This window comes from Paramisgurnus dabryanus, chromosome 21, assembly GCF_030506205.2.
Source record: "Paramisgurnus dabryanus chromosome 21, PD_genome_1.1, whole genome shotgun sequence".
NCBI lineage: Eukaryota > Metazoa > Chordata > Actinopteri > Cypriniformes > Cobitidae > Paramisgurnus > Paramisgurnus dabryanus.
The window spans coordinates 19,008,307-19,024,079 of record NC_133357.1 but is presented as its reverse complement, the minus strand read 5'-3'; the positions used below and the strand labels follow the sequence as shown (position 1 = coordinate 19,024,079).

The following is a 15,773-nucleotide window of genomic DNA, read 5'->3' as shown; positions in this document are numbered from 1 at the left end:
GAGGAATTGTTTGTAGGCAAATCATGCTGGTGTCTTCGATTGCAGTGTACGTAACTATTTTTATACATTGACATTGAATGAATACTTTTTAAGGGTATATATTATAAATTATAATATTTTTGCGTAAACAAACATCAAGCTTTCATGACTTTCTGACATTTTTCTTGGCAGACACGTGATCGCTACGTACAGTAGCCTATGTGACGGACCTATAAAGTTACGGTTTCACGAAAACAGCAGTGCTTCTCTGGTCGTACCTTGCATTCTTTGTTACTTTTTAGCTTTTAGTGCGGGACTTTTCACATGGCTAATGCTATGGTAAGTGTTTCTATTTCACTGGATGATACTTTAATGTCAAAAACTGTTTGTCAAAAACTTGTAATTTCCTGAAGGTTGTGCACCATACTTGAGTAAAATCGCTATATCTTTCTCTCAGCTGCTTGTTTCCCAGCACAAATGTAATGCAGTCATGTGCTTATTCATATCTTAGTGATTTTTGAAAATGTTTACTTTTTTATTCATAACTACTTAGCAGTAACTTACTGCTAAGTAGTTATGAATAAAAAATAATAAACATGCCAGTAAGTTCTGCTCCCTGAGCACAGGACATCGCCCAAGTTAAACCTCAAGAAAAAGCAAACACAGTGCATAGTGTAATGTTGTGCCGAAATCCATTAAGAGTTTAAACAAATGTTGTGTCGAAATCCATGAAGAGTTTAAACAAATGTGCCGAAATCCGACTCCGCTCGATGATTCTGGTGCGATTGGTTTAGGTTTCGGCTGTCTCCAAAGACGTTTAAAACTAATTGTTTTTCTTAAATCGTTTCGAGAATTGATCAAAGGCTTAGACAATGTGAGAAATACTATCTGTTTTGATGAAGACTAAACTCAGTTTAGGTATACATCAACGCTCGATCTGCTTTAGCATTTGAGACTTGATTTTCTAGCGTTGCAGCAGTGGTAGGGTGTGTGTTTTGTACTGTAGTATGTGTAACGTATGGGAGCGAAGAGCAATAGTTCATTTGCATTTAAAGGTACACACACAAAACAATGCGTTTTTTGTAGTATTGTTGTAGGCATGACGAGCGGCGACATTCAATTGTACACTTTATGTATTTAATAAAAACACCAGGAGACAGAGCTTCCGTGCTATGAGCTTCTTTACTAACTCTCAATCTGTCTAGTGATGTTACGTTCGTGAACGAATCGTTCTTTTTGAACGAATCTTTTATGTGAACGAATAGTTCTCGTTCACGCCATCCATTGACTCATATTTCTCGTTCACTGAAATTTCCCTCCCTTCTTGAGGAGCACGGACAAATGATGCGCGGCTTTCTTTCCGCCTTCAAAGAGTGACAAAACTACGAGCCAATGGCAATCGAGTATAAGCTGTGGCCGAGCATATGATTGGCTCAACGTACTGAATGAATACGCCCTTCACTGACCGAGCCGCTGTTTTGAGTCTGAACGAACGAGAGAGAGATAGAGAGATCGCGTTCTTAAACAAACTGAATGACTGGTACAGGTTACAACCTAATGAATGAGAGAGATCGTATAGATAGCGAGGGCAACGTAAACAATCTTGTGAAATAATCATGTGGTTTTATTTTAATAAAGTTATAGTAACCATGTTTAGGCGGACTATTTACCTTAATACAAATGATAAGCAAGGTAATTACTGTTGAAAAAATTGGTATTTCTGTTTAATATAGTTTTATATGTCTATATAGTTTAATCCACCCTTTCACCGAACTTAAATCAGTCATCTGCGTCTGAACGAAGTCTTGAACGACATGACCGAAATTATATGATTCGTGAACGAGGATCTGATGACTGACTGAACCAGAGGAGGCATGCACGGGAGTCTTTATTTACAACAAATCCAGATTAGATGTACTATGAATGTACGTGTGTCTTAATATATTCGGTAACTTGATAAAATTATGCTTAGTATTTCACAATTTGAGCTTTATTAAAAACTAATGAGTTTTTGCAAAAAGTCATTCATTGTCTTATAACATATAATGACACACATCTTCGCCACCTATTGGCGTATTTTTGTAAAATTAAGAAATGGTCACTGAACGAATCAGTGAACGAGTCTGAACGAATCATTTTGGTGAACGAACTGAAAATGAACGAGTCACCTAAATGAACGAAAATTTCCATCACTATGTCAGGCATAAGCAATCGATCCAAAACAATCGACACACACACATATGCATATCTATGCACATATGCATCAACTTAATCAAACACCGAGTGTGTCGAACCAAAATCCACCCCATCCTCCCTTTTTTTTAGCAAAACACAAGAAATGTAACTTACATTCAATCTGTGTTAACCAAATAGACCCATCTACATATAGCTTATCAAACAGAAACAAATTCAACAATTGACTAATTTAAACAATCAAAACACCATATTATATATTCACCTACAAGTGTACTTTGTAAACACCAGTAGTACCTTTACATTTCTTTAATCTTTACATTTCTGTTATAGATAACCCATTTTTTTTACTTGTCCATCACATAATCATCAAACCTAGCAAGCCGGATAACTGCCCTACTACTCCTAGTATGGCATGTTGGACGTTCATCCACGCTCACCAGAGAAAGCTCAGGAGAGCGGGCAGGTGGACTGGGTGTCTTAGCAGATATGTTAAGTATACCTACTTAAAGAGCGTTAAGACAGTACGTACATTCGTGTTAGTTTGGACAGCATCCACCATGTTGACTGTTGTATTTGATATCCCGCCTGTATTCCCTAAAATACCCCGCCTCAATATAATTCAGCAATTCATCATCCGCATCACCCTACAAATGTACATTCAGATAAACCAAACCAACACTGCAAAATGATTGACTTTATCTCACCTTTCAATTAAGTGCGTTGCTAGGTATTTAGTAACCTTGGGCGGTGTCCGGGCCGGGCTCAGCTGGATCCGGCTCTGGGGCGCTGGTCTATGATTTGTCCAAAAGCAAACTATCTTGTTTCAATAAATAAACTCACTCAGAGACTTATTAAAAAGAAAGTTTACGAATCGCCATAGACAGATGGCTTTGGTTTAATGAACAAAGTTTTTCATAACAAACAATATCAGCTACAGAAATAAAATACGAGTAGTCTTCACCACGAGGAACAGCCCAGATCTAACTGTGCCTCCCACATTGCTCAAACCCCCCACGATGACACCAGGGGACTTTCAGCCTCTTTCCTTACAAATCCTTTCACTTCTCTCTTTAGTTATGCCCAGACTTCCTTTCTTAAGCAAGCAAAAAACACATACTATAATATAAAAAGAAAAATCAACTTAATTCCTTCTAGAACAGCTTTGTTACATTTTCTCTCTAATAAGGAAAATATATACTAATATACTAATATCTGGCCTTCATTTCTCTATACCTTGTCAAAGAAAGAAAAATCACAATTTGCTTAGGCTCTGCGTGACACAGGTTACAAAACACATAAAAAAATCACACACATAGTTGGACGGCACTGAATCCTTAAATTATTAAAGATTCAACCTCGTTCATCATATTTCTCAAATTTGCCCCCCTATCGGGTCGGTTGCGGCCCTTTCCATTTCCCGTATTAATTTTATTAACATCTTATTTGTCCGTGCTGGATCCTTAATCATTTTGATAATTACTGTTGTAGTTTTGATGAACTCTTCTTTGCTTATGTGAGCATTCCTGCCGTCTTTCTTTTGCTCCTCCTTCGTCTCTTTGTTTCCTTCTGTAAACCTTGATTAATTAAATCATTGGGATTAACTTTAATTCACTGTGGCGTGTATATTGCATTTCATCTCTATGGTCATATGGCCCCTCTGACACAACCTTTTTGATCCTACGCTTGTACTTCACTTCCTCTTTTCCCAACATGTGGTCTCACGCTATATCTTGCAAAACCCGTGAAACATTGGTTGACTAGTAGATTGCACCTAATATCTTTGGGTCATGGCACATCTGACACAACATGACGTTATCATGTGACCTATGACGTAGTAGACTTGTTCGAGTTCATGTGGAACCACAAGAACTGACAGGAGGATGACATCACAATACCGCTAGAGCAACTCGAAATCAGACTTCTCCGTATGATTTCTGGAATCGCTCTCACGGTACTTTGATGTCATCTACCTGTTGGGTCTTGCAGCGGTGCATGAACTCCAACAAACCTAATAACAGCCATGAAATAGTATGCGTTTGTATGAGGGACAGGTGCACTAACATCCGATTGCATCAGTAACTTGACAACTCGACTACGGTCTCCAACACCTTATAAAAGTGGATTTTGTATAATAGGTGCCCTTTAACTAGCCTGGTAATACCATCCTCTGCTATTTTGCTACACTTAATAGACAGAGTCTGGCTGGGCATAATTGACAATCGTTTTCCTTCTCGTGGGAGGGGCTTGTCTGAAGTTTAAAATCATCGGTGTAAACATAAGCCAATCACATAACGTTTGGTTATGATGTGCGTTATGCGCCGGCTCAGCCGCATTGAATTACTGCTGTAAAACACACACATGATGTAAAAACAAACATCCTTTTCCATCTCAATGGTCACATCTATCCAGTCCTCTAATGTTGGTCTCTTTTGTTTTTACCATTTGCGTGTGTTCACCTTCTTACTGGCTGCCAGAAGGACGCCCATCAGGTATTTATTATCTACTGCCATAATTTCTGGGCATACACAACCAAAATAGAGTAGTTTGCATTCTAGAGATACACGTACAGTTTCGCCAACATTTTGAAATGTTATTACTGTATTTGGCTGTTTGTATTGGTCTTCATCTATAAAAATTATTCCACTTTCTGTCATCCTCTTTCTTACTTTTTAAAGTCTATAAAGAATCCTTTTTACTACAAAAACTTTTGCACAACAGAAAGGAACTATTCAGCAAAAAATGGTTCTCTGATGTCATTGTGTAGAAGGTTTATTTTAAAGAGTGTAGTTGGGTCTCTAATGGAAAATCAAAATGTTTAGCACAAATGGGTCCCTTTATGTTTAAGAAATAACACAGATATCTAGGCTAACTATATAGGGCACACTTGGCTTAAGCATATGGTTCGTTGGAAATGGCATTAATGCATAAATAATGAAGCTGAACGCTCTTGTTTTTCTTGTGTTTTTTAAGTAGCTTGTTTCGAGTTTGGCCTCACATAAAAACATTGGCTGGGGAGAGATGGACTGAAAACAATCTTTATTTCTCTTTTAGTGCCCAAGTCTACCCTCACTTGTCCTTGAGAAGATCTTTCTGAATCTGCCTGCAGAGGACGTGGCACTAAACTGTCGTTCAGTGTGTGGTCATTGGATGGTGGCGTGCAAAAAACACTGGGTGGAGCGCTGTTGGAGAGAGGGGATCATGCCCTCCAGACCTCCGAAAAACTGGCTTCTGTTTTACTTTCTGTCCAAGAAAAGACGTAATTTGCTCATAAACCCCAGATCTGAAGGTGGGCCGCAGGTCTTAGCATATGTACCAATTAAGTAAACTTCAAGTTCTGGACAGTTACAGTGTTTGCATGCAAGCTTCATCCGACCGCACATATGTCAAATGCTTTGTTAGCGTTGTCTGTGGTGTGTAAATGCACATACACACATACATTTTAGGGTAGTTGTAATGCCACACAAGCCATGTTTATGTTTCATCAGACTCACTTAAAATTCAATGCCATTCGATTTCTTTTGAAACCTTGCAATTATGTTTTTACTTCAGGAAAGACAAATTTAGAGTAGGGGAGAGTGGGGCACAACCTAATGCTTTTTTTTTCGGTTAAAAAATGTAAGATTTATTAAGATGTGCAGTCATACTTCGTGCTGAAAAGGTGTGGTCTAGTTTTTTTGTGCCTGACCTTATTGCATATGCATTTCTAGAAGTTTCCCTTTCAGATGCAAAATTTTTGGGAGGAGAATATTTTAATGGTTCACGCAACACAATTTACTAATGTTTGCACATGTGTATGCCTGGTTTTTCTGTGTATTACTAGGAGTTGCAGACTCAAAATTTTTTTTTTTCTATGTTCTTTTAATAAAGTTGCAGGTCTTGTTAGAACCAAGACCTGTCAATCCCTCTCCCTGAGGATTCCAGTTGGCAATTGGTTCTTTTTACTAGGAGGCGGGACTAGAATGGCCATTCTGACCATAGAGAAGGAGCGCAGTTATGCTAATTTGAAAACCACGCCCACCGGGGGGGGGGGCAATCCATCCAACCGTCTCCATTGACTTTGTATTGCGAGAGGCTGCCTCCTTGTCATTTCTGGCTTATAACAAAAACAGAATAATGCCTAAAAGCTGCTGTGTGTGACAGGATGTACAGCTAACAAGCCAAAAAAAAACAGAATTAAGTTTTATGAGTTGTCGAGACATAAAACCCAGCCTTTAAGTTGAAAAAAGTGGATCACCGACTACGTTTCCCTCTAGTGGACGCAGTTCTACTAATAGGAGTACTATGAAAAGTTGCCTGTTTCCACTTTTGTGTCTTTAAACACTCGTTTTTTGGGGTCGACAGCTTATAAAATCTTATTTCTGGGTTCTTTGGCTTAATAGCTGTAGATATTGTCACACAGCAGCTTTTAGGCATTATTCTGTTTTTTGTTATAAGCAAGAAATGACAAGGAGGCAGCCTCTCGCAATACAAAGTCAATGGAGACGGATGGATTGTTTTCCCCCCGGTGGGCGTGGTTTTCAGGATATGACGCGCTGCACTCTGTCTCTATTGCAATCTCTCCCATTAATATCAATACAAGTGATGCATCTTGTCCATATTAAATATCTTTGGTTATATAACAAGATAGTGATTAAAATAATATATAATGAAGCATTTACTTTCATTCCTCCCAAACAGTCTTTGTTCACTACATTGTAACAAAAAAAATACATAACAACTTTTCCAGATTTTCAGGTGATCATCTTCTGACTCTGTGTAAACAAGTAAAGTAGCCATGTTGCAATTTGTGCCATGCTCACCCTGTTGAAATAATGTCACTTGTTTTATTCTTATAAATGTGCTTGTCACTGTCGTTTTTATTAGATGGATTAAATGGATGGGAGAGTGTAGGTGGAGACACCTGGTAGGTTTGTTTTCTCATCTTTGGGAAGTTTTATTACAATTCAATTTTAGTCTGTAACAGTTTAGTTTAAAGTGAATCAAGTTTGCCTTAATTGTTTTCCTCAGGATGTGTTACAAACGACAGCTGATTAATTTGAGAAAGGATGGCTACGGTCCTGCTTTAATGGATGATATACAACCTGACATCAAAATATCAGACTGGTAAGTGTTAGATAATAAAGGAAAAAGGACACTTTGCAGACAGGAATGCATCTATAGACGGTTTCATCGGACGCACGTGCGCTGACGCGATACACGTCTGGATCCGAACTTTACTTCCGGTTTCGTTTTTTTTTAATGGTCTGACTAGTTGCTAAACTGATCTCTTGAACAAATACCTCGTCGAAAATAACAAATGTTTTGATTTCCTAGGTAATCTATGTGTTGTTTTTTTGCTTGTTATATAAATAAACTACGTTTAAAGAACTTTGGTGTTATTTATTCTTAGTGGAGTTTACCGGAAGTTACGTGCAGACCACGACAGCCGCTTGTTTATGTTGTTACTGCTGAAACCGTCTATAACAGTGCTTGCAAAAATGTCCCTTTTAAATAGTCAGTAAGATTCCAATTTTAAGCATCCTATCACTGTTTATAAGTCCTGGACAATAGGTTTAAAGTCGCTCTAAGCGAATTGAAGCTTTTTAGACCATAAAACATTTTTTGTTACATACAGCAAACATCTCCTCACTATCTGCTTGCTGCCTGTCCGCTGATCAAACTGTAAAAAAACGCGATCTCTGTAGACAGCCCAGGCTTCACAAACGGCAATATCAACATAGTGGCCAAACCTATAGCGCCAGAAAACAAAACAAAGTATTCCAGCCAATAAACGACAAAAAGGATTTGGGGGTGGGGGTTGGGCGCGTTCATGAAAGCACGGAAGGGAGGGCGAGGAGTTAGCTGCGCTCCTTCTGTTTGAAAACAGTTCAAACGTCAACAAAAACTAATGTCTCGCAGATTCGCTTAGAATGCCTTTAAATGCATGCCAGGTCAAAAAACACTGTAATTTTCTCAAAATATAAATTTAAAATTACCCCATTTCTCAGAGATCCCCAAACGATTCGTGTGAAGCCGTTCAACGACTCAGTCTGCCTAAACCCCACCTTTCAGTAGCCTACTCTGCTCTGATTGGTCAACTGACAGAGTCTCTGCACAGACCACAGATCAGTGGCACAGACCAACAATAGTGCAACATGTATTGACCTAGTGCTAACATGATTTACTGAGAAGACATTATCGACATTAATACATATCGTTCATCATTAATCCAAGCAATAAAAATGACGATATAGAAACTAACATTTTACACTCATTTAAGCATTTATGTAAACTAACCGGGGCATAGCAAAACCGTAAGTGAGCATGCGTTACGTTAACCGCTTGCTAACGTGACTCTCTGACAGTATATTAAGAGTTTAAACAACGATATCATTCATCATTAATCCAAGCAATAAAAACGACGATAGACATTTCACACTCATTTAAGCAAGTATGTAGCTATAATCATACTTACAGGTTGTGGTTAGGAGATGCATGTTGTTCCAAATAAAGTGGGTACTGAACCATCTTTCATTGCCAAACGTCTAAATCCCTCCGTTAAAAATAAATTTTAACCACTGATTCTTCACAGCCAGACACGTTTAGTATATCCCTCCTTGAAAAAGTCTCCTTTGAAAACAACACAAACTGAAAACACAGAGTGATATGATGTTAACACACTAACTGTGGGAAGGTCATAGTTTTCGTTTCTCCCGCGGGGAAAGCTGTAGGCGGAGATTAGTATCTCGTGTGACGTGGAAGCATTTGTGTGACGTGGAAAAAGTCAGGCAGGAGATCCAATCCATATAACAACTGGTTTGACACACTGCAATACAGGTCAGTTTCGATTTTGGATCTGTGTGGCTCTTTAAGATTCAGTTTTTTCCTTCAAACTACTTTTAGAAGTTTTGCATTCCATTAAGACTTTTTTTGCAGATTATTTCAGTTTTCAGTTGTTCTCCACTGAAAGTTCAGTCCTAAAGAACTGACATTGTTATTTTTGCACATTTATTGGGAATTTTATCCTTTTAAGTAAATTTTTCTCATAAAATACCCTGACTATAATTGCATGACATGCTGATATCTGTATAAATGTGAAACTTTCTTCACTAACTTACTTCACTTACTATATGCACTTGATCTGGTGCAGGTATGCCCCAAACTCAAATGGCCAGAGTTGTTATGAGATCTTGGTAGAGCTGCTTGATCAGAACAAGAAACCCATCAATGTCTTTCACCCTGAACCAGTTAACATTGAACAGGGGAATGATCAGCAGAGTTGTCAAGTAAGTTTAATAATATGTATTTTAATTATATATTAAGGCAGGCAGTTAACCGATTTAGATATTTGGAATCTCGTGATTAGTGTGTAATAACTCAAGATCATCTTTACAAATAGTGTGGGGGGCCTTCCCCAGGGGCCAAATTTAGGTCTTATACATAAATGACTTACCAAATTCGTGAAAGGAAACTGAATGTCAGATATATGCAGATGACACAGTTATCAGCACCGATCCCATGCTTGGCAGCAGATATATTAACAAACAAAATGACTGATGTGTCACAGTAAGAACTGTGTAATTTGAATTGTTCAAAATGTTTCATTGTGCTTTTCAATTATTGAAAGAAATGAATTGCTTTACAATTATGAGTAATCAAAAGGTAATAGGAACAGTTAGCAATTTTAAGTATTTAGGTCTTCTTTTAGATTTTAAATTAAAATTTGATTTCCATGTAAAGAGGCTGTGTAAAAACACAAGAACAAATCTGAACAGTTTTGGTTAACTATTTTCTGCAAGCATGTGAAAAATTAGGTAATTAAAATTTGTCTCCCCTTGTGATGTCAGAAGGGGATAATACTGCCCCTTAATCTGCACTATCCAACCACAGCACTGTAATTTAGTGCAGAGATCAGGTCATATTTTTGCCCACATCTACAAAGTGGCAATTTTACCATGCTATAATAAATTATCTATAATGTATTTTAAGATAGATCTTCACATGTGTATTCTGGGGACACCAAAGATTTGACAGCTTAAAAAAGTATTGTGAAATGTCCCCTTTTAGCATAGCTTAGCACAATTCATTAAATCTAATTAGACCATTAACATTGTGCTCAAAAATAACCAAAGAGTTTCGATATTTTTCCTATTTGAAACTTGACTCTTTTGTAGTTACATTGTGTACGGACGAAAAATTAAAAGTTGTGATTTTTAGGAAGATATGGTTAGGAACTATACTCTCATTCTGGCGTAATACTTTGCTGCTGTAACATGGCTGCAGCAGGCTCAATGATATTACCCAGCAGCCGAAAATGATCCTCTAGGTCAGGAGTGGGGAACCCTGGGTCCTGGAGGGCCACTGTCCTGCAGAGTTTAGTTCCAACCCTAATCAAACACACCTGAATTTCATTTCCAAGTAACCCTGAAGGCTTTAATTAGATTTTTTTGGTGTGTTTAATTAGGGTTGGAACTAAACTCTGTAGGTTTTTTTCAAATAAAGTGAGCTGATCTCTGCACTGGTTGGATAGTGCAGATTAAGGGGGTGGTACTGTCCCCTTCTGACATCACAGGGGGAGCCAAATTTCCATGACCTATTTTCCACATGCTTGCAGAGAATGGTTTACCAAAACTCTGATATGTTCCCTTTAAGAATCATGTGTTATTTCTGGGCTATAGATCTGGGCTATTTTTGTAACTGCCATCATTATTGTAGGAGCTAAATCTATTACTTTAAGCTACTGGGTTATTCGATCCCGGAATAATTAGGTCAACACGCATTCTTGCGTTGATGGTACATTGTTTACCTCTCTTGTATACATCTCCATGAAAAACGAGAAGTCAATTCTTCTGTTGCATCATCATATGTTGTTTAATTGCTCCACATAATACCAACACATATAATATCCAATTTAACATTAAATATAATCACAGCGAGTCATCAATTCGCACTGTTGCGGTCAAAAACCTTTTGCCCTTCTGGGTCAAACCACCTGCCCATCTAACGCCCTGTCCCAAATGGCACACTCCGGACTTGTGGTCCCCCTCAGAGTCCACACTTTGATGACATCACGTAGTACAGACTTTAGGGACCCTTGATGAGAGTCCACGTGGGTGCACCGGAGTCATATTTGGGGACAGACTCGAGCATCACACCGGAAATAGGTAGAGAATTTGCCCGTCAGTGTGAACTCCTCCCTTCCGTCGTCTGATTGGTCTGATTGCCCTTTCCCAAGGACTTCTGGGTTGGCAAAGTGCGCGAAGCCTGCTGCAGTGCGGGCTTCGCTGAAGAACGCATCAAGGGGGCAAAGGAGGTGCTGATGAGCACACTTCAAAGCCTAAAAATGACAGATGGGACACCCTACGGACTCGTAGACTAAGCGAGAACGTGCAATTTAAGGCCACGAGACTGAAAATCCACATGAAGTGCGCCATTTGGGACAGGGCCATAATAGGAAGGCAACCTTTATGCAAAATGTAAATGGTCACAGCGCCACACAATGGTCAAAGTGAATAACACATTTTGACTCCTACAATTATTCTGTGTTGTGAATTAAATGTAAGCATCTGTTATGTGTAATAGCTCAGGGCAGTACTAAATTAAAAACAAATTGCAGTTTGTATGATCCTTTTAGTTTTGCAAGATACTAACATTTTGCAGATTTTACAAGGGGTGTGTAAACGTATGAGCCCAACTTTCACTTTAGTTAGTGCATAATGAACTAATGCAAGTAATTGCATTTAAATGATCTAACACAAACTGTTGGCTGTCAAATAAGGCGTTGACTAATGTTAACAAACTTTAACTTGGGTAAAATGACCCTTTTTAAAACTGTTTTTGTTTATTTCAGGTGTCACATGTCTTTAAAGCTTATGGACCTGGAGTTCGGTTCATCTGTTTCACTCATGGAATGATAGATACAGGGAACTGGGCAGGCTCGCATGGAATACAGGCTATTAACAGTAGTGTAGAGATTTGTCCTGAGAAAGAGTGATCTTTTTTTTTTTATTTGCACTGTGTTGCAGTTATGCTCATTTACATTTACACAATCGGCAGATGCATTTAATTTCTACCCAACTTCTACTCATGTAAAATATTATAGATCTTGAATAACTAGATGTACAGAACTGTGCAAAAGTCCTAGGCCACCACCACCAGACTTGTTGTTTTAGAAGTTATAATGTCCATCCATATTTATTTTTCAATCTATTTTATTAAGATACAAACAGAAAATATGTGCAAAAAAGTCTAAAGGACTAAATGTCTTCTTTAGGCATCGTCTGTGTTTAGTGTGACCTCTCTTGCCACTAAACTCATCTTTTTTGAGCAGAATGAAGTAAAAAGACTAATTTCTTAAAAAAATAATTAGGATTTAATTTGATTTAGGTTTAAGAGATCCTGCAGTTTCCTGCTATGGCTCAAGTGGAAGGGGAGTTTACCCTAAAAACATGACAAATCAGTTTACATTTGTATACAGTTTTTAATACTACATACACATTTCCTGTATTTTCTGGATGTATTCTATTAAAGAGACTGAGAAACAATTATATATGAGCACTATAACATTGCAAAAACATCAAATCTAATTCTGGCATGGTGGCCTAAGACTTTTGCACAGTACTGTATCTGTATGTGTTATAAAAATAATCAAACACCTGGAAAATCTTGCTGTTTAGTTGCTTTAGCTTGTTTTAATGCATGCTTTTGTTCTAAATATAATTCAGTTTTAAGTAATACTCCATGCCTCCTGATTGTGAAACATTGCCTTAACAGGTTTGTACATTGTGCAGGCTACAGTATATGCATTATATGCTTCTTGTTTGTTTCCTTTGCATTTAAATCAATATTTAGCTGATTCAATTTCAACATTCTTGGTGGTTCTTTAAGTGTTTTTTTTTTTTCAAACAAATGATTTTGCAATAATACAATTATGCAGATTTTGATGATTTTGCAATAATAAAACTTTTCAAAATGTGTTGCTGTCTTATTCAAATACTATCCATTACAAATATGATTTAAATTAGATTTATGATGTCCTAAATGATGTGGTGAAATTTCAAAATGTAAATTCAAGAAATAAAGAAAATCTGAACTGCAGTGAGTTGTACTTCGATGTGTATGAACTGTCACAGTGTGTGTAATTAGGCAACATTGTTCACTTGTTTCAAGTTAGTATGCCCCTGCACCCCATACTCTCTTTTACTACGCCCTCAAATGCATGCTCTTACAATAAGAGTACATACTTTTAGTGCATAATATATGAAGTGAATTCAGCATTTCTTTTCAACAAATGAAAACTCTTAAATGTGTGTACTGAGCATATCCACAGTATTAATAACAGACTTGTTTATGCAGGATCAAGTAAGGTAATATTATGAATGTCTCATACTGTACCAACAACAATGTATCTCCACGCTTTACATTTTATTACATTATAATAAAAATATGCAACTTTTACAGATTTAAAATATTTCCAAAAATATGATAAACCTTACTATAATATTTGAACAATTGTGTGAGAAGAAAGTATCATTAAAACATTAAACACCATAAAAAATGAATTATTTAGTAAAGCAAATAAATGAATCAGAGATCATTTTAAAACATGTGGATAAAAGATTTTGTTGTTTAGGCCCAGATTCATTGGTGTGACAGCTGCTCTGTCCACCTCATGAAAGTACACATTTATGTTTCTTCTGGGCCACTTGGTTCTCTACGGCTGCTAATACTGCCTCATCAAATACATTCTTCAGTCCTTTCTAAAAATAAATAAAAGAAAATATATAGACCTTTTTGTTGGGGACAACACAATTTAGTTGATAAACATACCCACCTGTGTTAGTGCAGAGCATTCAACATATTTCACTGCCTTTAAGTCCCGGGCCAATTTTTCTGCTGTTTCTGGTTTGATTGGCTTTTGTTTGTTTCTTGCAAGCTGTTCAACAGTTAAAGGATCATCTCTTAGGTCAATCTGAGTTCCAACAAGCAAGAAAGGGGTTTTCGGGCAGTGATACATTATCTCCGGCACCCACTGCATTTCAAATGATGAATAATTTATCAAAACATTGATGCCAAATAATTGTACATTATAAAAATTGCTCCAGAAACACCACCAGCAATCTCTTTGACTCACCTTGTCTTTCACATTTTCAAATGAGGAGAGGGAAACTACAGAGAAACAAACTAAGAAGATGTCTGTTTGGGGATAGCTTAAAGGCCGTAATTGATCCTGACCTACAAAATAACAAAAAATTGAACTGGATTAAGATAGGTCTGTAGGAATGACTTTTTTAATTCTGTGAAATGTGTTTAATCTTTATCTCTGTTAATAAATGTTTTCCTATTCAATACTCATATGCAATTTATTTGACAATTTAGTGCCAGTCTTTGTGCAGAAAAGACCTTGTATATAATAAATATACAATATGCTCGGCAAAAATTATAATAATATATAGCTCTGGAAAGATATAAAATGTACTTTTTATGTTTCATTAATATGAGCAACATCATACCTACAGCATCAAATAATCCAATGGTATAAGCTTCAGCACCAATCATGACGGTCACAGCATGTCTGTCAAACACCTGAAAAACATTAAATATAGCAATTATTATTCATGTTTAATTCTAGGATCATTTTAATGTGTTCACAAAATAACTATTTAATACTTTTAATCAGCAGTTTCTTGTTTGCCATTGATAATGGGTTAAAAGTTGTCTCTCTCTCATTTGAAACCAGGCAAGATAAGCACACCAATAAAACCATTCAAAAATACTGAATTATTAAATGAAGAGAGGAAGTCTTACTGTAGGTTGTGATGGGAACTTGTTTGTGTACGAAACCAAAAGGCAGGTTTTACCCACAGCACCATCTCCAACCACCACACATTTAATAGTGGGCATTGCCATTGTAACAAGTTGTTTTCCAGCATCTGGCATCAAAATAATCTGTAATTAACAATACAATAACACATATATGCAAAAGGTCACGTTTTTATTTAAGTTTGGACTTCTGAGATTTAATTGACTGAATCCAGCTGATCAAACTGATATAATTTTATTTTCAAATGTTGTGTCTTTATTTTCAAAAAATATATATATTTCCAATACTTAATGTCACAGTACAAAAATAAACTACACATTCAATGTTTCACAGATTATTCTGCTGTACCGCAAATATATTGCTATAATAAAACAGCAGTACTTCTGGGACATAAACTTATTGACATGCTTGGTATATAATTATATAACGATATATAATTTGCAAGTTGTATGATTGGCTTATACTGTGGCAGGTAACAGAAAAATATTTAAAGCAAAAAACAGGATGAGATTTTTATCACACAAAACCCGTGTGTGTAACGATAGTTTCTTATGAACCACATTACCAGAAGAGTGACGAAACATGCTTAAACAAGACGCACAAGTTTAACTCGTCTGCGGTGAACTCTGTAAACACTGCACCTGTACAACAGTTTTGACCTTTCACTTTAAACATTTTAAACTAAAATTAAACGTCAATTTATAAGCAACGAACTGCAAAAGTCGACAGGCAAGTGCCATGACCAGCTGCCCATTCTCGGCGCGTTTGGTGCATTTCACAATAAAAGTCTTTCTCA

At 37.0% G+C, this 15,773-nt stretch overlaps 2 protein-coding genes across 5 annotated transcripts; one reads left to right on the top strand and one right to left on the bottom strand.

Annotated features, from left to right (window-relative positions):
* The first annotated feature begins 152 nt into the window (after positions 1 to 152).
* Positions 153 to 13,425, top strand: LOC135775710 (F-box only protein 44-like). Of its 2 annotated transcripts, none has more exons than XM_065286136.2 (6): positions 153 to 318; positions 5,227 to 5,461; positions 7,039 to 7,078; positions 7,183 to 7,278; positions 9,305 to 9,440; positions 12,005 to 13,425. In XM_065286136.2, the coding sequence occupies exons 1-6, from the start codon at positions 304 to 306 to the stop codon at positions 12,146 to 12,148; spliced, it is 666 nt and encodes a 221-aa protein (XP_065142208.1). In that variant the 5' UTR covers positions 153 to 303; the 3' UTR covers positions 12,149 to 13,425. The 2 variants fall into 2 exon arrangements, with proteins under 2 accessions (XP_065142208.1, XP_065142209.1); XM_065286137.2 differs by lacking the exon at positions 153 to 318 and adding an exon at positions 4,561 to 4,664.
* Positions 13,426 to 13,559: 134 nt separating this feature from the next.
* On the bottom strand, positions 13,560 to 15,748 carry cdc42l2 (cell division cycle 42 like 2). Of its 3 annotated transcripts, none has more exons than XM_065286140.2 (6): positions 15,543 to 15,748; positions 14,962 to 15,086; positions 14,667 to 14,739; positions 14,288 to 14,388; positions 13,988 to 14,125; positions 13,560 to 13,913 (listed from the first exon to the last, which is right to left on the bottom strand). In XM_065286140.2, the coding sequence occupies exons 1-6, from the start codon at positions 15,559 to 15,561 to the stop codon at positions 13,824 to 13,826; spliced, it is 546 nt and encodes a 181-aa protein (XP_065142212.1). In that variant the 5' UTR covers positions 15,562 to 15,748; the 3' UTR covers positions 13,560 to 13,823. The 3 variants fall into 3 exon arrangements, with proteins under 3 accessions (XP_065142212.1, XP_065142210.1, XP_065142211.1); XM_065286138.2 differs by having other exon boundaries at positions 13,988 to 14,185; positions 15,543 to 15,745; XM_065286139.2 differs by having other exon boundaries at positions 13,988 to 14,185; positions 14,962 to 15,102; positions 15,543 to 15,744.
* Between the last annotated feature and the right edge of the window lie 25 nt (positions 15,749 to 15,773).